The 26326-nt window shown below is 36.6% G+C and overlaps 1 protein-coding gene across 5 annotated transcripts in view; it reads left to right on the top strand.

Annotated features, from left to right (window-relative positions):
* Window positions 1-26326, top strand: part of in (inturned planar cell polarity protein) — a 349766-nt gene that overhangs the window by 129175 nt on the left and 194265 nt on the right. For all 5 annotated transcript variants that reach the window (XM_090379923.1, XM_090379921.1, XM_090379922.1 and 2 more), the window contains 2 exons: window positions 3125-3214; window positions 11155-11232. In XM_090379923.1, coding sequence (XP_090236049.1) covers window positions 3125-3214; window positions 11155-11232 — 168 coding nt within the window. The remainder of the gene's footprint in view (window positions 1-3124; window positions 3215-11154; window positions 11233-26326) is intronic.

Below are 26326 nucleotides of genomic sequence, written 5' to 3'. Positions count from 1 at the left end.
TTCTTCTTTTGGCTGATGTTGCATAAGTTCGTACATTTGCATCACATGCGACTACTACTACTACTATTTCAAACCACAACCAATCTCATTAATTATAAGAAATTAAAGGTGCCAGGATTTCATATGCACATTTCATACAAAGGCAAGCCAAAAAAGAATCCTGGCACTGTTTTGTATCAAGCATTAACAAAAGATGCCAAAATAATATGGAAAAAAATTTAGACAGCTTTCTGGTAATTTTCCTACCTTACCTTTTCCAATCCTCTCCTGTAATGGGCGAGATCTACCTAGTCCTCTAGATATCGCTTAGTTATCGCAAATGGTTTGAGCAGCACATTTTCTGAAATCTTAGTGGCATCAGCTTATACTCCATCATTCCAAAGAATTAAAACCACTGCAGAACAGAATTCTATTAACTTTCAAACTGTCCTATAACAAACCTCTGCAATATTGAGAACTCTTGCATGCCATTGGAACAGCCGACAATGGTGCTGCTGGACCAGTTGGTATCTATTATCGTGCTACAACATCTTGATGACAAAGCTTTGTGCCTCCTCCAGGTCTTTTGCAGTATAGTCTGCTGTTTTGGCATTCCTAAAGCCTGGAAAAGATCCAACAAATCCCCATAGCTATAGACCAATATCCCTCTCATGCTGTCTCAGCAAAATCCTTTAAAAAATTGTCCACAGTAGACTCATATGGATCATTGAGTCAGAACAGTTAATGAGCCCTAGTCAATAAGGTTCTTTAACTGTCAATAAATAAAAGTCAATATGGTTTTCATCAAAACAAGTCATGCATGGATCTTATGGTTAAGGCTAAATTTGCCATTCGTAATGCTTGGGAAGAGAATAAAGATCTCTATGCTGTGCCACCACCCAGTGGCACAGCATACTTAGAGATCTTTATTCTCTTGGTCTGCGGGGCCATCTTTCTATATTTGTGAAGAATTTTCTACATACTAGATTGTTTCAAGTTTGATACCAGTATGCCCTTTCTGCAACGTTTATTCAAGAAGGTGTTCCACAGGGATCAGTACCGAGTGCCGCTCTTTTTGCTCTTAGAATAGATTCTATCACTAAACAACTTCCAAATACAGTTGAGACTTATCTTTATGCAGATGACCTTTCCATCTCCTGTCATTCCCAAAACATGAGATCTATTGAATGACAGCTTCAGGTATCACTAAATAAAATACAGCAATGTGCCAGCATCACAGTGGAAAACAGTTGCTATCCATTTTTGTAGACAACGCAAGTTTTGTCGGGAACCTGAACTTCAGATCTCTAGTATCTCCATCCCAGCCACTAATAACATCAGATTTCTAGGATTAATCCTGGACAATAAGTTGAATTTCTTAGAGCACATCAAAAGAGTATGTACTGCATGTCTAAAAAAGATAAACATACTGAGAGCACTATCTGCCCTAACATGGGGTGCAGATCATGCGTCCCTGCTTCGATTATACGGTGCATTAATTAGATCCCATCTTGATTATGGAGCTCCCATGTATGACTCTGCCAGAAAGAGCACATCTTGATCGCTGACTTGATCCAGTTCAGCACAGTGCACTGAGGATTGCACTTGGTGCATTCAGAACATCACCAGCACATAGCCTTTATATTGATGCTCACAAGCCCCCACTATCTTTATGTAGGAAATCACTATTGCTGAAGTACACTATCAAGATACAAAGTTGTGCCTCGCATCCCATTCAGTCATACCTTTTCGATCCACCATCTAGAAAATCTGTACAGAAATGAACCCAGCATAGTAAAACCAGCTGGTTTTCACCTTCTTGAACTAATGCAGGTTTGGAATATTTCCATCCATTCCATACAACAGGTAGCAACTTGTACTCAACCACCATGGGTTCCACCTCCTATACTGATCTGTGACACTTACCTCTGTCAATGGGGAAAGAATATTTTGCAAGCATCAAATATCAGACAACTTCATGCAATTCATACTCAGAGATATATTGATTTTTTTTTTCCCAATATACACAGATGGCTCTAAATCCAATTCAAACGTTGGAGCAGCTGCAGTGTTTCTGAATACAGTTGTATCGGCATCCCTTCCATCTGAATTCAGTATTTTTTCAGCTGAATTATTTGCAATTAAACTAGCTTTACAAACCTCTATTCTGGCCATTCTTTAAAATCTGTAATTTACACTGGTTCCCTCAGCTCAATCAAGGCATTGTGTAATTCCTCAGATAAAGTTCATCCTGTTATAAATGAAATTAGAAGATTATTACTGCAGATTGAAGAATGCCACCAGCTGGTTACCTTCTGTTGGATTCCAGCACACTCTGGTATTTTGAGCAATGAACTGGCCGATAAAGCTGCAAAAAATCCAACCACCTTAGATTTAACCAATATCCCTGTTTCAGCATCAGACTATGCACTAATCATTCATGCTTGCATGCCTGTCAGAATGGACAGCACTCTGGCACTCCAGTGCCCATACATCAAGGCGAGAAGAAGTAATCCTTTCAAGAGCATTGACTGCCCCTATTATAAACAAGACAGAATTTCAACCCTGCAATCACTGGTTCAACCAATAACTCTATAGAATATGATTGGTGACAAGGCAAGTATTTCTGAATTTTTCCACCTCCTCAAGCAAACTGTAATTTTTAATATTTTCTGATTAAGGGCTTTTCAGACTGTACGAGAATTTCTCATTTCCTTTTTATAATTAACAAATAAGCGCATTATAGCCAAAGTAGCTTATGCATCAGGAAACCCCCGCAACAACAACATAACAGAGGAATACTATTAATGATGCTAGACCTTTTGTGTGATCTTTCTGCACATTTAAAAACGTATACACAGACTAAGGAAGGTTATTTGTCATAGTGGATTTTTAGTATTATGGAAATTTTATGACATTAATAAAAATAATGCTTATAGAATTAAAAAAAAAAAAAAAAAAAAAAAAAATCCATGTTTATATAATTTGGTATAACATATTAACACTTGCTCCCAGCATTTAGATATAAAGGGTTATTTAGGATTTTCTCAAGCTTTAGATTTTGAAGAATATAATGCACTAGTGATTAATTTCTAATAGTCATTAAGCCATTTTTGTTTATTAAATTCTTATTTTTTATGTGTAGATCAAGTTTGGTCATTCAAGAAAACTTGGTTCATACAGGATATGTAAGAGAAGGACGTGAGGTCATGGTTTTAGCATTACCTGATACATGGTATTTTAATATATAATATAATATAATATAATATAATGTTTCATTTCTTCTCATAAAAAGTTTGAACATTTAAATTTTTTTTTAACAAAATATGTTTATATGTGTAATTATAATGAATTTTAAAGATAAAAAATAAAGACTGAACTATGCATTCTGCAACAGTTTGTTAGAAAATGTACTGTATTTGAATTTCTGTATGTGAAATTGTGTTTGTCTCTTTGAAATACAGAAATGGAATATCATTCATTACACTTTAAAAATTTACTGGTATAACATTTTGAAGTACAGGTAACCCTCATATAACACTGCAGTGAGGTTCCTATAAAATGTCGTGTTATACAACATTTTATAAGAGAAAGTACAAAAAGGGGGGGGTTACGTTCCAAAAGCTAACAAAAATACACTATTTCGTTAACAAAACTAACAAAAATACACCATTCTAGATTTCGTGTATCTTCTGCTCTCTTTAAAAAATCAGTAATTTGGGTTTGTTTGCTTTTGCCTGATAAAACTATGTGAATTTCATTGTATAAAACTAAACATTTTTTGAAGCTCCCTTTTGGACTTTGAGCTCCTTTCATTGAAGAATCTGCATTAAAAAACATAAGATTCTAACTTCTCAGCCTTCCCGTATGCTTTTTAGTGTAAAATTTGGAAATTTAGAATTTTCATCTTACTATCATCCTCTGAATTGATTTGGTTTTACCTCCGATGCCATTTCCACCAAATCTGCTTCGCCAGCCTCTCTTTCAACCAGTAATTCTTGAACATCTTCAGTAATCATATATATTTTTAAAATTTTTTTAGGAGCATAGGCAACTAAGGCCATGTTACTCTGTGTATATTGTCTATAAATTGTGTGTGTCCTGAGGTCGATTTTCTGTTTTGCTGGACGAAAAACCTGAGATTCTGGTAGAAAAAAAACCATACTACCCTCACTTGTGCCCACTAACTCAGCCACGTTATGAAAAAGACCCATAAAAATTCCTCCCGTCATCGACGAGATTCAAACTCTGGTCTTTTCCACCTGGTGTGGGGAGGAGGGTGATTCTATCAACTGTCCTACCCATGAGGGCTTCAGTAGTCATATCATCAAAACTTCCCCTTCTACTGACATAGATTCCCTTTTCTGCTGATTCGACCATATTTCCTGAATGAACTGACTCTGGCCATACATTTTTCCTCACACATTTAATGTTGATGGTTTTACTTCTTTCAGCCATAAAGCTATGATTTTGATACAGACCACAATTGAGAAATCTTTTAATGCCTCCATTACTTCAATAGATTCAGAATCGATTTTTTTTCCAAACTCCATTATAACGATTTTCTGATGGATAAGTTTTAAAGGTGGATATAATGCCTTGATCTAATGGCTGAATGAAAGAATTTGTATTAACCTAGTACAACTGTGGTGGTAGGAACAAAACTTCAATGTTTGGATGACTTAAATCTTTTGGATGGCCTGGTGTGCCATCTGATAGTAATAAAACTTTGAAATCTAGATTTTTCCACAAATTCAATAGCACAGAATGTAACACGGGGATTTCCCAACAAAAAAAAAAAAAAAAAAAAAAACAGAGATTTCTCAGTTTGTTTGTTTTTTTTTTTTTTTTTTTTTGACTAGCAAGTCAACTGAGGATTCAAAAAGACTGGAAATTTTTAAAAATTACATCCAACATAATAGCAGGGTTCTCCCGCACAAAAACTCAAAAATACCCTGTTATGCAAGATTTACCGAAATTCTCTAACCGTGTTTTATATAAGACCATGTTGTGCAAGGATTTCCGCAATTTATCAGTGTTGTTAGAGCGAAACCATGTTATACAGGGGTTGCCTGTATATACAGCTATTTCACTCATATTTTCTGTTACTCAAACAAGTACAGCTTGTTGGACAGAAAGGATAACAGTTTTTTACTTTTGTTTGGTTGTGTTCAGTGGTGTGCATGTCCAGGATATTCTATTATGTAGAAGGCTATAATACAGAAATCCTCTGGCATAAGAATAATTATTTTCTCATTCTTGCAGTTTCTGTTTACATTGTTCATAATATTTCTTGTTTGATGCTGACTGAACTGATAAAGCATCTCAAAAATAAAAGAGAATCATAGGATCCATGAGGTACCCCTGCAGGTAGTCCTTGACACATACTTTATACTTGTGAGTATGCCACTAGCAACTTATGACTTGTGTTATTACTATGGCAGTCTGACCTACATTTTTATTTTTTATTGCATTTTACCAAGCAGTGCAAATTCAGCCCTAGTATAGGCCAATACTTGGGCTGTGAACAATTTTTAGCATAGATTCACATCACAACTCTTGTTTGGATCATATGCTTATCAATATAAAATTAAATGGTTACTTCTGTAATTTTAGCAACATAATCACATAGCTGCTATAATACAGGGTGTACATAAAGTCCTGTTCCTATTTTAAAATTTAATTATGTCACAACCAAAAGACAGAGCAATGTGGTCTTATGCAAATCATTATGAAACTCAAAAAGTTTGTTCTTCAATATGCCATTCAACAAACCTCAACATGTTCACCCTTAGTGGTCCTTAGCATATCAAGGCAAAATTCCACATCTTGCCATGTACAGGCCAGCATATCAACACTCACAGTTGTGATTGTCTTGTTATCCTTGCGCGAAGGGTTTCAACATTAGTAACAGATGTTCTATACCCAAAATTCTTGAGGTACTCCCACCACAGGAAGGAGTCTAAGAGTGTGATGTTTTGGGAGTGTGGAGGCCAGGGGATTGGTCCACCATGGCTCATCCATCTACAAGGAAATGTTTCATCTAGAAAATGAGGAATATTTGCAGTCCAGCATGGAAGTTTGCCATCCTATTGAAAAATGATGAATGGCTGCAACTCTTCCAGTTGAGGGATCACAAACTGCTATAACATGTTGAGATAAATGTTTCCTGTGATGCTCTTCTCTCAAAAGAAAAATGGACCTATCACCCTACTGCATGAGTCCCCACCAAACGTTTAACTTGAGGCTATCACGAATGTCATGCAAGTTTTCAGAACCCCACATCCTAATTGTGGCAATTCATATATCCAGATATGTAGAAAGTGGCTCCATCAGAGAAAAGCACCTTCTTTAGGTATTAGTTGTCTTCATCAGTTGAAGCCAGAAACATGGGCCATGTTATGTCAAGGAGTTGGGTATATTCTTGCCGTGTGTACACCATGTTCAAAAATGTCATTACTCCATACGTGTCCTTCCACTTTTTCTTGCTACTGAAAACATCATGAATAGTCAAATTAATACAACAAATTTATCTGCAAAAACATCTAAACCTCCCTATCACTTCCTCATTCATTTTACAAATATCCTTGGTCTCAGTTCCATTCTCAGTGATGTCCATTTCTGCTTAGTCTGCCCAACCCCCACTTACTTTTTCTGACAGTATCTCAATTATTGGTTGATTCAACCACTGCTCATCTCATTTGTCCTAATTACTTGCACTACAGTTCCCTTCATTTAAAATATGGTACTTGTGCATGTGTCTGCTGCTCTGATACACTCTGTCAGAAACAGTAATTTGGAATCTCCTATCTTCTCTGACTTCAAATCTCTCTACCCCATTCTGTCTAATTCATCTGTTGCTGCTATCATTCTTAGAACTCCACCAATCACTTGGAACTGTTTGACTTCATTTCTTTGAAACTTGACTTTTCCGGTCAAATTTTCTTAATAGTGAGTAATTTTCCTTGGTGATTTTAATGTTCACAACAGAAGCTGGCTTCCATTTTCTAGTCACACAGACTCAGCTGGTCAAGATGCTAAGGATTTTTGCAATTTTACTAATCACCTCACTCAGATTGTTCATTTACCTAGATAATCCTAACCACACAGCCAACACTTGATCTTTTTTTCACAAAGAACCCTTCTAAGTACACAGTCAAGGTGAGTGTTCTAGGCACCTCAGATCACAACTTGGTGAAGGTCTCTTTGCCACCGCGGTTTCTCTTTTATGGCCATTCTCAGCTTCGTAATGTTTGGTATTATAAGAATATAAAATGGGATGATCTGCAAGATTTCTTGGTTCTGTTGATGATATAAATCTTCTGATGTCACTGTTTTCTCAGATCATGTCAGTGAAATTATCCTTGTAGGGATGAAATCCTTTATTCCTCACTCTATCTTAAAATCTTGCCCTTTTATGGGCCATGTTATGTCACATTTATTGGAAAACCTTGGTTTATTGGAAAACCTTGGTTTTTCCAATAAATGTATTAAGGCTGTTCAAGATAAGAATGTTGCATATTGCAATTGGCTTGCATCCAAATCTCAAGTTTCATTTTTCTGGCTCACCAAAGCTTGCAACAATTGTAAAACAGTTATTAATCAGTCCAAACTAGCTTTTGAACAGGCTAAGAGTAAAAAACTTGCTTCTTATCCAAATGGTAGTTGAGCATTCTGGTCTCTTGCCAAAGCTGTTGGCTGCAATTTTGCATTAAAACCCAATGGTTCTATTGCCACCTCAGCTAAAGATAAAGGTATTTCTGATGGTGTTTCTCTGCTTGTTCTCAAAACCTGTGCTCCTGAGCTTACTCCTGTTCTGTGTTGCCTTTTTGCACTTTCTAATTCCACTGGTGTTTTTTTTTTTTTTTTTTTTTTTTTTTTTTCCCTTCCACTTAGAAATTTGCTCATATTCAGTCAGCTCCTGAAAGGGGGACAAATCCCTCCTATCTAAGTATTGTCCCATTGCGCTTCTATTCTTTCTAATGTAATGGAGAAAATCATTAACCCGCAACTTCTAAACTATCTAGAAACCTTTCATTTCATCAATGATCACTAGTGGATTCCATCAGTATCGATTCAGTGGTGATTTACTTGCCTATGAACAAATATATGGACAAATTTAATGGAAAAGTTCATTGAAACTCAAGCAGTTGCTCTTGATATTCCAAAGGCTTTTGATTGTGTTTGGCATAAAAGTCTTCTAAATAAGCTTCCATCTTATGGTTCGCCAACTGCTTTTGGTAATTGGGTATCCAGTTTCCTCTCTAACCTCTCACTGCACCTGATGGCTCTCTGTCTTCTAACTTCTCCACTAATGCTGGTGTTCCTCAAGGTTCAGTTCTTTCTCCCACTCTTGTGTATTAATGACCTTCCATTGACGGAAAATCGTATTCATAGTTTTTTTGATGATAGCACATTGCATTCTACTTGACAGTTTGAAAAACCTTGCCCTGTAAGAATTGCTTCAGCTTCTTGAATATCTATCCTCTAATTTCTTAAATGCTGATCTTCATATAATTCTCCAGTGGGGTAAAAATAACTTAGTTTCTAATCCTTCTAAAACTCAGTACTGTCTTATATTTTGTAAAAGGATTCTTCTATTCTTATGCTTATCTTTGATGACACTCAGATTTCTACACATCTGTATTACGGATTACCCTGAATTTTAATATGTCGTCTCATAAGCACATCTAAAAAACTGGGTTTTCTCTTTTTTTCTTGGAATTGCTTTTCTTATAAATGGCTACTCGATCTTGCAACTCTCAAATTCATGTACCATGGAATATTGTTCCCACATCAAGGGAAGTTCCCCCTATAACCTCTCTCAGACTTTTCTCTCCATTCAAAAGAGGACAGTTAAGTTAATTAATGACCCATCTTTTACAAAGTCTCTCCACTCTGTTTCATAGATATTCTCTTTTTGCTGCATGCCTTTTCTATAGTTATATTTTTATGGGCACTGTTCTTCTGATTTGGCTTCTATAATTTTCCCCTCTCTCCTCTATTTTTTTTCTATATTCTATTTATTTATCTTCTATTTTTCTTGGTGTTCCTTAGAACAGTGTTTCTTAGCTAGTGTACCCTGGCACATTGGTGTGCCATGACCCTTTTCAAGTATGCCACAGGATTAGGAAGAATGCCAATGAGTTAAATGGCACAACTATTTAGGTGTGCTGTGAATATGCTTCTTTGAGATTCAGTATGGCTTGAGGGGCAAAAGATTGGAAACCACTGTCTTAGAGGATTGGCAAAAGTTTGGTAAAGATAGGCTTTGAATATTTCAATAGGTCCTGATTCATAGGTTGGATCTGGGTGTTGGTGTTGGATGGTAGGAAGATTGGAAACCACTGTCTTAGAGGATTGGCAAAAGTTTGGTAAAGATAGGCTTTGAATATTTCAATAGGTCCTGATTCATAGGTTGGATCTGGGTGTTGGTGTTGGATGGTAGGAACACTGCTTTAATGCACTTGCTGAATTTGGCAATGTTGGGAGAGCCAGGTTGGGAGAGCTACCTTTTCCTTATCAAGGAGAAGAACAATCTTGAATAGCAGTTTTTCTCTCTTACAGTAGGCCCTTTCAATTCCTCCTCATGTTGGGACAGAAAATAATCACTGAAAACGGCATAAGTAATTAGGTGTCCTAGAAAGTTATAAACCACTGAGGGATTGATCTTGTAATTTCATTGCATTTTGATCCATGAGAAATGTGCAGCAATCGTTTGCTGTTTTAAAGCCAGATATTAACTTCTCTTCCAGGGAGATGAGGGTTCGATTCATTGTTTACTTTCAAAATAAAGGCTGTTTCATCTATTTTGAAAATCTGTTTTTTGTCTGTAACAGCTGAATCTGATGCAGCAATTTCTGTGGTTATTTTAACACTATGAAACATATCATGTTCCTTTGCTACACCATGCTAGCAACAAAAGGAATCGTGTCCATCCCTCTCTCATTAATTGAGGATTGTGAGAGTTGTTTAGGACCAGCATCAGCAGCACTGCTTCAGGATAACTTAGATATAAGCTTCAGGTATGGACTGATAAGTAGAAAATATATTTTAATGCTGGAAATAATGACATGACCCAAAATAACTTTATATACCAGAATGGGCTGAGTTAAAAAGAGTAGAGGGAGAGACAAGAATTTCTATTAGTGGCAAGGAAGTCACCCATAGTGTGCAGTTAATTATTGCTTATATATAAATAGCATTTTATAATTCCACTGTATAAGGCCAGTTGTGAGACCACATGGAATATTGTGTTCAAGTATGGAGGCCATACCTTAAAAAAAGATGTTGGGGTTCTTGAAAAATAACTGAGATGGGTGAGAGTGAGTAAGGGTGTCTATATGAGAAGAGACAAAATATGTGAGCTTACAGAGCTTGGTAATTAGATGCTATCTGATGGAAGTTAATAAGGCTTTTTGGTATGTGTGGGTAGAGAGGAGGGGGAAGATAAATGAACAAAGGTGAAATTTTCACAGTATTAACTGACACAAGAACCAGTGGGGCAGAATAAATTCAAACTGAGGGGAAAGAAAAACTATAAACTGGATTGTAGGAAATTTTCTTTTGTGATATATTAATTAATTATGGAACAAGTTGTCTCCACAGATAGTTCAGATAATTGATACTGATGGTTTGGAGAAATTCAAAGAGAATACATGTTCTCTTTTTTTTTTTTTTTTTTTTTGCTAGGGCAACAGAAACCTGTTGTTCTTTACAATTAATTAATAGTATTTCCAAAAATCAAGCCCAACATTTTAGAAATAAAGTGAGCCGAAGAAGAATACCACTGCTTGTTATTCTATATGTTTAGGAGTCTGATATTGTATGGGCTACAAGGTTTAAAGTTATCATTGCATTGATATTGCTGCTGTAAGAAATAGGCAAGTGTACCCTGCATTGTTTAATAAATCATATTATCATATAATCATCATTTAAAAAAAAAAAAAAATTATTTCAATTTGTATGAGTATTTTGTGCATACACTACATCCATAAAATAAATTATAACTCAAATTACATAGGATTTCCATAGTTGCTGGTGGATATCATTATGTAATTCTATCACTTTTACAGAGATGATTGATGTATTATTATTTTTCAGTCTGTTCAATTACTTTTACAGCACTTTCATAGACTTAAAGTTTTTTTCTGATCTTTTATTTGTTTTTTTAAGTGTTTCTTCGGTGGAAGTTTGTAACATCACTGAGAGTGTTGCTAGATTGCTGCAGTACCAGTACCAAAATCTTGGGAGGTAAAGTATTTTTAAATATTGTAATTTAAATTTTCAGCATGATTAAAATATTTCACTTGTAATACCTACAGGAAGAATATGGATTATCAAAAAAAGATAGAAGGAACTCTTTAACGTATTTAATAAATATAAATAGTTTGACAAACAGTTTTTTGTGTCAAGTTACCACATAACACTGTCCATTTTATAGGTAGCACGCATAGTTTTTCTTTCTGTTGTGCATTCAATTCCATGAACTCCCTTGAGTTTGTCCAAACTGATTGGAACTGATTTTATAAATTCATGTCCTTCCTGATATGAAACAGATTAATATTAATCCGGTTGCCTTGATCCAGCCTAACTTGTGTTGGTAGTGATGTAAGAAAGCAAGGCCCCGGGTGCCAAGCAATTTTCTGAGCTCTATAAAGCGATTCAAAGCATTCTCCTTTAAAGGAATCACTCTTCTGTTTAAGTTTCCCATTAGTTTCTCTTAAGTTCTTTTGAAAAGCACAGTAGACTTCATCTTACAAGTTGTAAGTTAAGTCAGGAAAGAAAAGACACCTTTCCTTTTATTTTTATTAGAGTTTACTAACCCAACTAACCTAACAACCGCTTGGCCACTCTTGGTATTACTCCTGCCTCCCCATGGCGGGGCTGGTAATTTGAGTGAGAAAACCAACCCTCAGGGCCAAAAGGATACAAAATGGACAAAGAAACCTTTCCTCCACTTGATCAGTTGAGATCACCTACCTATAAAGACCAACCCAATCATGACTCCTATCAAAATAAAAGACAAAAAACAGATCTATGTTAACAAGATCACCCGGCCTTCCTCTTTATTCATTCTCTATCGGGTTTTCTTGTAAGCAAATTATCCCCAATGGGGATAATTTGCTTACAAGAAAACCCGATAGAGAATTATCCCCAATGGGGATAATTTGCTTACAAGAAAATGCTTGGAAAATGCTGCAGGATCACCGAAGATGGTAAAGCAATTACAGTTTGGAGATCTGCTGGTAGAAACAATGAAGCCAAAACACTCAGAAATATTATTGAAATTGACCACATTTGGTGAAATTCCCATTAATATCCCAAACTTACCAACAATAGTTAAAGCAGGGTATCTGAATTGTTGTATATGTCCCTATATATATATATATATATATATACACACACCGAATTCCATTAGGTGTTATAAGTGCCAGAAATATGGACACTCCCAGGTAGTGTGCTGTGGCACTATGATTTGTCCAAACTGTGGTTCAACAGAACACACTCAAGCTGATTGTAGTGTAACCTCCTTCACCTGTCCCAATTGCAAAGGTAACCATCCAGCATATTCAAAAAATTGTGAAATGTGTGGAAAGAAATACAAAGCAGAAAACAAAGTAATGTATCAGGAAGCCAAAAAGCATATATGCAGTTTATGCTGAAATGCACAAGCAACCCAACACAGTCATTCTATTGCTACTCAAACTGACATTACAGTCCTTCCAAATATTTCTTTTGCCGACTGGGCCAGGTACGTGCTTAATGCTAAGCCACAACCTGCCAAGCACAAGCAACTGGATCAAGGAATTAATACTCCAATTTCAGTTCCACCCAACATGCCTGAAACTATGAAAAAAGCAGACAAAACCATACCAACAGATCATGCTCAGACCAAGAAACAATTCCCTATACATATGGATGTTGACAACAAAACTACCCAAAAGAAACTATATTAGAACACATGGATACAGAGCTGCCGGTTCCCCCCCCCCAAAAAAAGACAAATAAAACAGATCATTACAAACAAACTTCTCCATAAAATCAGACAGATCAAAACATAACTCCTAAAACCAAGTAATGCAGCACATACTGCAGAGGCATATGAGCCAATACTGATGACCTATATCAGTGGTTCTCAACCTTTTTTTGCTCGTGGCCCACTTCTGAGTTTCATTCACCTCTGTGGCTCACCCCTCTTGTTGTTTAATATGGAAACATACAGAGCACTAACAGTGTAAGTTAACAAGCCTCCAAGGCAAGAGAGTGGCGGGCGATGCGATAATTATGTGGAGCAGTGTATTTATCATTACTGACAATAATCATTAAAATTTTTCACCATTTATTATACCATGATTAATTTATGATTTTAATCTGCCATATTAAAGTAGTGCAAAAATAATATTTGAATTAAAAAATTTTACAATTCCAGGAGTAGGCAATTACAATAAGAAGCAGAACAAAACATGGATATCTATATGAAAGTGTATTTATACCTTTGAATATAAACCAAGAAAATTGGTCCATGGGAACAAACAATTTTTGGCAGTTTGAATTTAAAAAATTTATGACTGCCCTATTTCTAAATTTTTTAAAGATGTGAAAATTTTGAAAGTCAATATTCATAAAAATTACTTTGGAAGCCATTCTACTTAAAATAAATACAAAACTGCTGTGATCAATTCACAACATTTTTTTTGTAGAGATAAGGTATTCAAATTCTATTGAAAGCTCATAATTTATTTGTAATGAAAGTTTATAATTATTATAAAAGGTAATGTGTGTTAATTGTCGAAAAATAGTAGCTGGAGTTTAACTTACCTCCAAAGTAGGGAACTGCCACAATAATAGAACTTGCACAGAAAAATACCTTCCTCCAAATACTGAACTGAAGAATACCTTAAATTAAATTTAGTGAAAAGGTGGCGGTAAAACTCATGAGAGGAGTTGGAGATATTTACAAAAATAAGGAATCATTTTTTCAGAAATCTAGTTAACCATTTCTTTAGGGCTTTGCTCACTCCATGGGGGAGGGAGCTGATTCACGAGTACCTATTTATCAGTATTTGGAATTCCCAGATCTAAGGTTGTGTTTTAAGTACAATAGGTTCTGTCCCTTCTAAGTAAGGTATACAAAAACAAGGATATTGTGTTATTATATGTACTGACCATTTCGTATTTTTATTTCTTTTTTATATTAGTAATAATTTTATTTTAGAAGTGAACTTTTTGGTGGCCCACTTAACCAGTATCCATGGCCTTCGAATTTTACGACTTACCTGTCGCCCCTCAGAAACATGGCATGAGAACCACTGATCTATATGACCTGATCAATAAGTACAATCCAGTGAGTGTTTCCTGCAAGAAACTAATTTAACACCGCAGGTAACTCTCTCAATTAAAAACTTCACAATGTACAGAAAAGACAGGAATTCTGCAAAATCTGCACATGGACGAGGGTAGCAATACTAGTTAACTCTAAAATCCCCGTTCGACGTATCTCTCTACAGACTGACCTAGAAGCTGTTGCTGTGCGTATTGCGCTTGGAATAACAGTAACTCTTGTTTCAATATCCCTCCCACCAAATAGATCTTTCATGCTAAAAGAGCTAGAAGATCTTATAGTACAATTGCCAGCACCTTTCTGTCTCTTTGGAGATTTCAATGGCCATCACCCATTGTAGGGATCTTCACGCATGGATAAAAGAGGACATTTGATTGAGACATTACTGAATCAACAACAATTAACCTTACAAAATACTGGCCATCACACTTATGTCCATCTACTCACAAGATCCACTTTAGCAATTGATCTATCAATCTGTTCTATACTGTTCCTCAGTATGGAGTGGTCAATCTTATATGATCTGCACAACAGCAATCATTTTCCAATTATATGTAAAATACAAGCAAAACAATCCCACTGTCCAGATTACAGAGTAAAATGGAAATTCACAAAAGCAAATTGGACAAAATATTCTGTCTGTGTTTATTTTGATGATCAATTTATTAAAACACAACCAATAGATGAAGTCACTGAGCACATTACCACACAAATTTTGGCAGCAGCTTCTGAGGCAATTCCTCAGTCCTCTGCAAACCAAAAAAGACATGCAAAACACTGGTGGAATGAGGCCTGTAACAGTGCAAAACGAGAAAAAAATAAAGCTTGGAATCTATTTCATAGGTTTCCTACAACGGCCAGCCTCATTTTATATAAAAAACAAAAGGCAAGGGCACGACAAATCAGAAGACAAGCCAAAAAAGAATCCTGGATAAGATTTGCCAGTTACCATCACAAATGACACCAGCAGTCAGCTAATATGGAAGAAAATCCAACAATTAAATAACAAGTGCATTCCTTTTTCTGCTCCAATCTTGATTAAGAATGGATGAGAACTGTCTTCCCCAAAGGAAATAGACAATTTCTTTGAAGAGACTTTCAGTCAAATATCAGCAGCATCTGCATATAACAATTCTTTCCTGAAAATCAAAACCTCCGTAGAAAAATGTAAAATAAATTTCACCACCACCCAATTCCTTCCTTATAATCAGTCATTCATCGTAGCTGAACTTCAAGAAGCTCTGAACAGAACAACAAATAGTGCAACAGGACCAGATGGGATTTACTATGTAATGCTTAAACATCTAAATAATACAGTCTTAAGCTTATTACTAGTTTTCTACAACCGGATATTTCTTGAATGTGTTTATCCTTCTGTAATTCTTGCCTTTCCAAAACCAGGAAAGGATCAGTCACCTCCACAAAACTACCGACTAATTTCTTTAACCAGCTATTTAAGTAAAACACTAGAAAAAATTATACATAGCAGATTAAAATGGATCCTTTAAGGTAAAATTCTGCTAAATGTCAACCAGTATGGTTTCCAACAAAACCGATCCTGCTTGGACCTTATGGTAAAAGCAAAAACTAACATTCACAATGCATATGTTAAAAATGAACATCTAGTAATGGTGAGTCTAGATATTGAAAAGACATTCGATAACACATGGAGGTATGGCATTCTTTGAGAGCTGTATTCTCTAAGGTTGAGAAGACGCATACCTCAGTTCATCCAGAACTTTCTTTCTTAAGTGCAGAACCTTTCAAGTTAGTCACCAAAATGTACTTTCACAATATTTTATTCAAAAAGAAGGGTTGCCTCAAGGGTCCATACTTAGTCCTACCCTCTTTGCAATTAGGCTAAACACCATGACCCAAAATATTCCCAAAACTCTAGAAATATATATGTGTGCTGACAATCTTGCTATATCATGCCATTAACAGCACAGAGAGACAGTTAAAACTTTCCATAAATAAGTTAGAGACATGGACCGTACAAAATGGTTATCGCCTGTCAAAACAAAAGAAAATTGCAGTTAATTTCTGTAAAAAGCACAGATTACATCCAGAGCCTGAACTTAAATTAAAAAACCAGCCAATCCTTCTTGCCAGCAATATTCGCTTTTTAGGTTTATTATTAGATACTAAACTCAATTTTGCCCATGCACATAGCTTGTCTCAGAACTCTCTGCTTGAAAAAACTCAATATACTCAGAGCCATCTATGCCATGGCATGGGGTGCAGATAGATACACTCTCCTGCATTTGTATTGTTTGCTCATCAGGTCATGTCTAAATTATGGTGCAGTAGTCCACGACTCAGCTAGGAAAACTGTACTTACAAGACTGAATACTATACAGCACAGTGCTCTTCGCACTGTTCTTGGGGCTTTTCGAACATCCCCAGTTCAAAGTCTATATAGAGGCAAACAAACCTCCACTCCACCTCAGAAGGAAAATGTTACTCTTCACCTATGCAGCCAGACTAAAAAGCCTTCCAGATCATCCAAATCAACTACTGCTTTTCAATCCTGAAAGGATAACATTAAACAATAAACCCACAATATTGCCATAGATGCTGTAGCAGTCTTTACATCATTCACGGTATCTGTATCTCTCCTGGCTGAATGTAGCATTTATACTGAAGAACTGTATGCCGTCCATCTAGCTATACACAATATCAATATCTGTCTCAACACTGATAGTTTAATATATACAGACTCCACGAGTGCGCTGTCCGCAATAAGTAACAATTTCTCAACCTCACATCCCATAGTAAAAGAAATCCGGTCTTATCTAAATCATTTGAGGAATAAGAATTATACTGAAAGTTTCTGTTGGATTCCAGGGCATGCAGGCATCACAGGTAACAAAATAGCAGATCAGGCAGCCAAGTACCCAAACAGCAGCACATCTCCATCTTACCAAGTGCCCTATATAGATTTCCTAAAACATATCTGACATATCTGTAGGGACCAGTGGTTAAATATTTGGAAGACACATATGAACAGTAAATTATTTGAAATTAAACATCGAACCACAAATATGGAGCCCCAGCTTGAGGAAAAACAGGCATGAAGAAGTAACACTGGCAATATTGCGCATAGGGCACACACACACACACCTGGCCCACCTGTTCCTGCTCATGGGCGATGACCCTCCTATATGCACGCATTGTTCTTCACAACTTATAGTTGGTGCCTCCGTAGCCAGGTGGGCAGGAGCAACAGTGCGTAGCACACGCTTCTTGATTCGACCGGGGTTTGAGCCTGTGACCACCAAATACGGAGGATGCGGAAAGGTTAGGGAATGACCACCGCATATCCCCGGAGCAATATGGCCTTAGTTGCTAATGCTCCTAAAAACCAAATAACAACAACTTACAGTTCGACATTTTCTGTTTGTATTATTCCCATATCAGATATACTACCTTCCTCTCTCTGACACAAATGCAAGAACCTTTATCGCTAACCCACCTATTGGGAAACAATGCCAATCTGGATGAGCTTTTTGATTAGACTTTATGATATATGATCTAATATCAAATAAGGCAAACTCTGATACCATTCCAAATATTTGAATAGGCACATTTTGGCCTCAGTTGCCCTTGTGCTGCTAAACCTTGACACCACCGCAAGGAAGCAAAGCTTATGTAGCAGCTGCCACGTGTGCGCGCGCGCGCACACACACAGTAAGCAATCCTATTTTAGATGTTCTGAAATTAAATGAGAATCTGTTAAGGTAGTAAATTAATAAAATTAGTCCATAGCTTTCCTTTAGTTTTTGCTATTGATTATTAGGGAAAAAGGTTGCAGGTTTCAGTATAATGAAATAACAGCGTGGACATGACTTACAGTAAGGAATCATGGGTTAGGAATTGCCAACAATTCTTTAATTACTAATTAAAGAATAGGATAAGGAATATCTGTAGAATATATGGAATGTGTAAGTACTCTACACTCCAGCCAGTGCTAAGCAGCTATAGCTGAGAAGGGTTCCGTATGCATTTTTATAGATGTTCTAACTGATGTGGAATAACAGAATATAAAGTAAAATAATAGTGGAATGAAACATAAACTGAAATAAATAAAATGAATAAAACAAAGATAAAAATAAAATCAAATAAAAAAAAAATAATAATAATGAAAAAGAATAATAAAAAATAAAATCATCATAAACAGTCTTTTCAGGAACCCATGTCACATACATGGTTTATGGGAGCAAAGTATTTCGGTGACTGTACAATTAATTTTATGGATTGAATGAAATTAATGTATGCTAATTTCAATTAAAATATTTAATATATGATTTCTGTTTTAAATTTAGTGCAATGAATTGAATTGAAGTGGCTTTGATACTTTGTTAAAGTTGAATGAAAAACAGACATGTTATTAACTATTTTGGACAGGGCACATGATTAATTTACTGCTTCCAGGCAGTCCATATATATGCAAAAAATAAAACAGCATGTTAGTGCTAACTACTATGGTATAATAGGTTATAGGTTCCCCTGGATTTTGGTAATAAGTTTCAGTTAATTAATTGAGATAAAAGATCTCAGATTAAACTAGATATATAACATAGATATAAATAAATATACGTACAACATTAGAAGTATACACTGGCCTTGCCACATCTACCTAATACCTCTTGGGGGGGGGGCATCTTTATATGTCTTGTTGTGGACTCCACAAGGTGTTGCAGGGTTTCTACTCATGATAGAAGATCTGAGATTCAATTAGATATATAGCAGAGTTATAATGCTCAATACGTTCTGTGTTGATACAATACTTAGAAGAATAAGAAAAATTTACCTCAATATGATATGTAGAACACTTCCGTATGATACTCTCCAGAAATTAAAATGAATAAAAGATTAACACAAAAAGACTACAGTAAAAACTCAATTGAAAACAATTCAAAAATTAATGAAATAAGTGTAATGGTAAATTTCGAAAAAAAAAATTATATTACTTTTTTAATTTTTTTAATTAATTTTATTTAATTGTTTTTTGAATTGTTTTCAATTGAGTTTCTACTGTAATCTTTTTTTGCGTTAATCTTTTATTCGTTTTAAATTCTGGAGAGTATCATACAGAAGTGTTCTACATCATATTGAGGTAAATTTCTCTTATTCTTCCACAAATAGCATAGATATAAATAAATATACATACAATATTAGATGTACACACTGGTTTTGCATTAGCAACACCTACCTAATGCCCACACGATGTCTGGTGAATGGATGTAGCATTGAATGTCCTTTTCCAGTAGGTGCCAAGCATGCTCAATTGTATTGAGATTGGGCGAGTTTAACTGCCATGGGAGGACAGAGAATTCATTATCAAGTTCCTGAACTCAGTTAGCAACCTGCTGGGTTTTGTGGCAATTTGCATTGTCTTGTTGATACACTAGAGTTAGTTGGATACACTGTTATCATGAAAGGGTGTAGTGTACTTGGTCAGTGATGATAGAAACATAGATTGCATCGAGCCATTGATTATTAGTGATCAGAGGACCTATGGCATACCATGAAAATAGTCCCCAAACCATAACAGCACTGCCTCCAGCCTGATGAACACCAAGACTGCATCCAGTTGTCATGGCCTCATGTTGCTTTCTCCAAATGCACCCATCATTCCAATGGGTGCATTTGCATTTGGAAATGAGAATTGGAAACAGGATTCATTGGAGCAGATGACAGATTTCCACTTGTGTGTTGGTGTTGACATACCCATACAAGGTGCAGTTTCTTGTGTCTTGCAATGATGTGATGACCATTGACTACCACACCCTATACGAGTTAATGTCTGGTATATAGACCATGTGGATATTGGTATTACTATTCTTACATTGTACTGGGTAGTTAGCTAGGCTACAGTTACAAAATGCTGTTGTTACAAGATGAGATCCAATGCTCACCATGGGTGTTGACTACACATGACTATCCTGCATGTTAATGAAAATACATGTTTTATGTTCCCATTGTGGGCAAAAATAGAAAATGTATGTTGTGCAATTTTTAAAAGCTCGGAACATACCTTGGGACTCTTGCATTAATTAAAATATTCAGCCCACTTTCTGTGGGCTAATAAGTTTTCCCAGTTATCTTTTTTTTTTTTCCCCTCAGAAACAAATTCCTTAAAATTCATAAATTGGTCAAATAATCTATCATAGATTTTTCAATTAGACAAATGATGATGATACAGTCCACTTAATGCAACCAATGCATTCTTTTTATTTATTCTGTTGTACTGGCCGAAGGTGCAATGCACAAAATATTTAATGAAAATTCATTTTATGATGAGATGATTATTTTAATTACCAAAATTACAAAAAACTAGGATGCAAGTGTAATATCCACAAGGACATCCAAGAACGCCCTAAAAACTAGGACATGTTCTCGGAAATGAGGGTGTTTAGTAACTTACAATAAACCAACCATGAAAGAAAAATAGATATAGGACAAACAAAGCAAGGAATAGTAGTAGTAGTAGTAGTAGTAGTAGTGGCACATGATGCAAGAAAGCAAGTGTAGGAGCTTATGCAGCATCAGCCAAAAAAAAAAAAAAAAAAAATCATCACACCATTCCCTCCAAATGCCTGTCCAGTTCCTCCTTAAATTTATTTAACCTATCAACTTCCACAACGACAGATGGAAGTTTGTTCCAGCAATTAACCACCCGCTGGCTAAAGGCAAATTTCCGCACATCTATTCTACATCTATCCTTTCTTAATTTGAACTTATGTCCCCGTAGGTTCGTAATCTGAACAAGTGGAAGGATCCCATCAGAATTCAGCGTGCTCAACCCATTCAAGGCCTTATAGACCTCAATCAGATCACCGCGCAGGTGCCTAGTCTCCAGCCACTGCAATTTGCAGAACTTAAGCCTCTCTTGGTAAGAGAATCCCTTCATTCCCCTCACCAATCGTGTTGCTCTTCTCTGTACACGCTCAAGCAAATCTACATCCTTCCTAAAATGAGGCCTCCAGACTTGTACGCAATACTCAAGGCGTGGCCTGACCATTGCCTTATACAGAGGGACAATCACCTCCTTTTCCCTGCTAGCAAAATTCCTATATATCATTGACAAAACCCCATGACCTGCCCTAGCAGCCTGTCTGCATTGCTCAGAAAACTTCATATCTGACTGCACAATTACTCCCAGGTCTTTTTCATTTTCTACCACCTTAAGTGTAGTACCACACAGTTGGTACGTTTCTCTGGGGTTACTTCTACCCATATGCAGTACTTTGCATTTGTCAAGGTTGAACTTCAGTTGCCACTTCTTAGCCCATCTGCCCAAATTATCTAGATCCTGTTGCAGTAGCACACTGCCATTACTGTCATTAACAACCCTGCCAACCTTTGTGTCATCTGCAAACTTCGACATTAAGCCTGATATACCTTCATCAATATCATTGATAAATACACAAAACAACAGTGGACCCAACACCGAACCCTGTGGGACTCCACTAATAACATTAGTCCACGAAGAGCAGCACCCATTGATTACCACCCTCTGTCTTCTCCCACTTAACCATCCTTTTATCCATTGTAGCAACTTACCCTTAATACCATTCTGCTCCAATTTGTACAGTAGTCTTCCATGCGCAACAGTGTCAAAAGCTTTCCTGAAATCCAAGTATATGATATCAAAATTATTTTTCGCATCCAGTTCCTTTGTGACCACATCATAATAACCAATCAAATTTGTCAGACAAGACTTTCCCTTAACAAACCCATGCTGTGTTTGAATTATTGCTGCAGTCTTGTCTAGATGATCCTGCAATGCATCTTTAACCAGTGACTCCATTATTTTACCCGGAACAGAAGTTAAACTAACTGGTCTGTAATTACTCGTGTCACCCTTCGATCCACCTTTGTGAATTGGGGACACATTTGCACATCTCCAGTCCATGGGAACCTCCCCTGAGTCCAAGGATGCTCTCATAATTATGGCTAAGGGTTTGCTTAGTTGCTTTGCCGCCTCCTTTAAAATAACTGGATAGATCCCATCCACCCCAGGTGCCTTTCTTATGTTTAACTTCAACAATTTCTCCTCCACTTTGCTCTCAGTTATTACAAAATCATTAAGCACACTGCTACAATTTGATAACCTTCTTCCATTTTCAAACTGTAATAATTCCTCACGTGTGAATGTAGATGCAAAATACTCATTCAGTTTGTTTGCTATCTGAGCAGGATCATCAACAGTCGAACCATCGATGTCAAGTGGACCAATCATATTCAGCCCCTTCCTTTTAGAGTTTATATAAGTAAAGAAATCCTTGCTGTTTTTCTTAGCATCTTTTGCCAAAGATTTCTCGTAATCCGCCTTCGCCTGCCGAACCTCCTTTGTGACCTGATTACAGACTAGCTTATATCTGCCACAGGCTTCTGCGTCACCTGATAATTTATATGCATCCCATGCATTTTTCTTCTCTGTCACGAGTCTCATTAGTTCATTTGATAACCATTTAGGCCTAAACCTTGAACGATATTTCTTAATCGGTATATAAAGTCTAGTAGCTTCCACGATTAATTCCTTGAATGCTTCCCACTTAGAATTTACTGTTGGTAACATCGTCAGTTGATCCCACTGTACAGAATTTAAAAACTGTTTGAGACCACTGTACTCCCCTTTACGGAAGCAAAAACCCTTTCCTTTACCCCTGACGGTAGTTACCTCTTTGAGTAAATCCCACTTCAGCACACTGTGATCACTGCCACCTAGTGGTTCCTTTATCTGCAAATTCTTAATACACGAATGATCACTGCTGATAACCAGATCAAGAGTGTTACTTTCTCTGGTTGCCTCTCGAACATGCTGCTGCAGAAAACAATCATCCAATAAATCCACAAAAGTCTGACTGGTGTGTGAGTGACCAACCCACAAGTTCCAGTCAATATCTGGGAAGTTAAAATCCCCCATTATAAGACATTCAGATTTACTGGCCCACTCTATTTCTCTGTACAATTGTTCATTGTACTCATTCAAGTCATTAGGCCTATAACACACTCCTACCCTTATTTTTCCTTTCGCAGTGCTTATCTCGCACCAAACTGACTCAACAGAGCACTGTTCATCTATATTAACTGGGTGCACTTCCTTTGATTTTATGTTTTTCTTAATTAACAGTATAACACCCCCTCCCTTTCTGTCCTGTCTATCCTTTCTGTACACATTGTACTCCCCAAATTCCAGTTCTGCATTCCTTATATCTTTGTGACACCACGTCTCTGCTATCCCAACAATATCCGCCTTTGATGTCTTGACCAACACTTCAAATTCATCAAATTTATTTACTATACTTCTAGCATTGGTATACATGCAAGCATACATGCTCCTATGCCTATTCCTTTTTACCCTAACACATCCCAAATACCCAACTATTCCATGATGACTGCCATCCGTCCCTGAAACCCCCAACACCCCTCGCTCCAGGTCGCTTCTTATTCTAATAGAAGTTGTGCAAGAATCACCTTCACCTCTGCCTGCGGTTACTGTTAAACTATTAGTCTTTGTATCCCCCCAAACTAGCAGTTTTCCGACCCACCTAACACTGCCTCGATAGCATCAGCAAATATTCTTGCACCCTTTCTATTTAAGTGTATCCCATCCCTGTAGAAGCAATCTCTCCTGTTAACAAGTACAGTCCAGGCTGAAAAAAATTCTACCCCTTGAGCCTTGCACAATCCTTCCAGGGCCGAATTGATCGACAAGGCTCTCATCATATACTCCCTCCTATCGTGTCTGGGCAGAATTGCAGACACTTTCAAATTCAACCCTATTTCACGGCTTTTTTTCAACAGTGACCTGTACTTGTTGAGTAATTCTGCCGGTCTCCTACTCTTAATATCATTAGTGCCAACGTGTACAACTATATCACCTTTTGTGCCCTTGAAAGATGATATCCGCTCTACAACGTCATCAACCTTTGCCCCTGGCAGACATACCCTGGTCCTGTTCCACCTATCCTTTTTACAAAGGATGTTCCCCTTTAATAGATTATAGATTATAGAATAGATTATAGACAACCGTTGTATCCAATCTTGTCAGAGGAGCCCTGAATATTCATGGCTGTCATGTCCAGGGCCCTCTGACGAGATTGGATACAACATTGATTAGTGTTGCTAACAGATCCTCAGATTTTAAGGTGGGTTAAATTGAGCATTATTATTATTCATGTGGAGTTTATGATATTAAGAACACACAAACTGACAGTTTGTTGGATAAATATACGACCATGCTGAAAAAATTACGTAAGTTAGGTCAGAATGTGCATGTGTCTGCAATTCTGCGTGGCCACAAGAGGAAGGATTATATGCTGAAAGCCTTATGGATTAACTCAAGGCTTGAAGGACTGTGCAACGCTTTTTGGGAAGAAAAAAATTTTTATCAGCATGGCCCATACATGAAGGAACCTAGTTTGTAGAGATGAGATACATTTGAACAAAGGTGGTGCAACAGTTTTTGCCAGCATCATTAAGGTTTCAGGGAAGACTGTTGGTTAGGGGAACAGAGATAACATGGATATGCATTTATCTTATGTTGTGGGTCAAGGTAATGCTTGCATACATCTCAAGAGATTTCTTGTTTGTTGCTTCAACAACTAATATTTCCAAGATGTTCTGAGGGATAAGCAAATAGATAATGCTTCGGAAACAAGTCTAAATAAATTCAAGGGGTGTGTCAGAGTATGAAACTATACAATTACACTCTTAACTACGTGTACAGTAATGTCAGGGGTGTTGTCAATAAAATGAGTCAGTTCACACTCCTGGTTAGGAAAACTAACAGTGGCATAATAGGGTTAACAGAAATATGATGCCTTCCAGAAATAGGGGATGATAAGTTTCACTATGGTATGCACAAGGTATTTAGGAAAGATAGAAGGGGTGAAGAGGTCATGCTTCTTTTAAAAAAGCAGCCCTGGTGTGAAAAGAGCTTTCACAAATTCAGAAGTTATGCATGTTAGCATAGAATCTTTGTGGTGTAAGTTGGTTTGAAGCGAAAGTGTAATGAGAGTAGGGAGTGAGGAACAAATAAATCAGCTAGATGATCTGTATCACTATGTTAGGAGCAAGAATATTCTAGACCTGATCATCACTCATGAACTAGATATCATATAAGATTGACAGTACAAGAACAGTTAGCAGGAAATGAACATGGAGTTCTAAGTTGGATGAAGAGAAGAGAGATAGTAGCTGTTGCTAAAGGCAAATAAATGGATTTTAATTTCAGGAAAGGAGATTGACAACTTAAAGTGCTATATGGCCTCTATCAACTGGGGAAACAGCTCACATAGAGCAAAGCTCTGATTGCACATATGCCATTGAAAAAAATACAGCATGAGAGGGATTTCAAGATCAGTGAATAATGAGCTAGCTAGTTAATGAACAGAGTAGAAAAAGATAACATGAAAATGTTAGTGTAATAAAAAAGTACTGAAGTTTATAAGAGAAAAATACATCTATAATAGTACCATGGAAAAGGTCAAGATGTCTGTCAGATAATGGGAAATTGCTACCAGAGCAAAGAATGGGGAAGATGTTTTTCATATATGTGAATACAAAGAAGAAAAACTAACCATAATGGACACTTGTGTAATGTGTATATAAAAGTACTAGTAGAATATTATTTCATGTATTAGTAGAAGTGAATTGTAAATATATATATATATATATAGCCAGGTAATTTACGTTCAGTTAACGTTATTTATTATGCAGCTCATAACGAAAAAAAAAGAGAGGCATGTGATGCAAGAAAGCAAGCTTATGTAGCATCAACCAAAAAAAAAAAAAAAAAACAACCCATTTCACATATCCATTCCTTAAAGTTTATCCAGTTCCTCCTTCAATTTATTTAAGCTATCAACTTCCACAACGACAGATGGAAGTTTGTTCCAAAAATCAACTACCTGCTGGCTAAAGGCAAATTTCTGCACACCTATTCAACAACTGTTTTTCCTCAATTTGAATTTATGCCTCCTCAGGTTC

Source organism: Mastigoproctus giganteus, chromosome 8, assembly GCF_048544385.1.
Source record: "Mastigoproctus giganteus isolate SK-2022 chromosome 8, ASM4854438v1, whole genome shotgun sequence".
In the NCBI taxonomy this organism is placed as follows: Eukaryota; Metazoa; Arthropoda; class Arachnida; order Uropygi; family Thelyphonidae; genus Mastigoproctus; species Mastigoproctus giganteus.
This window is presented reverse-complemented; position numbering and strand designations above follow the sequence as displayed.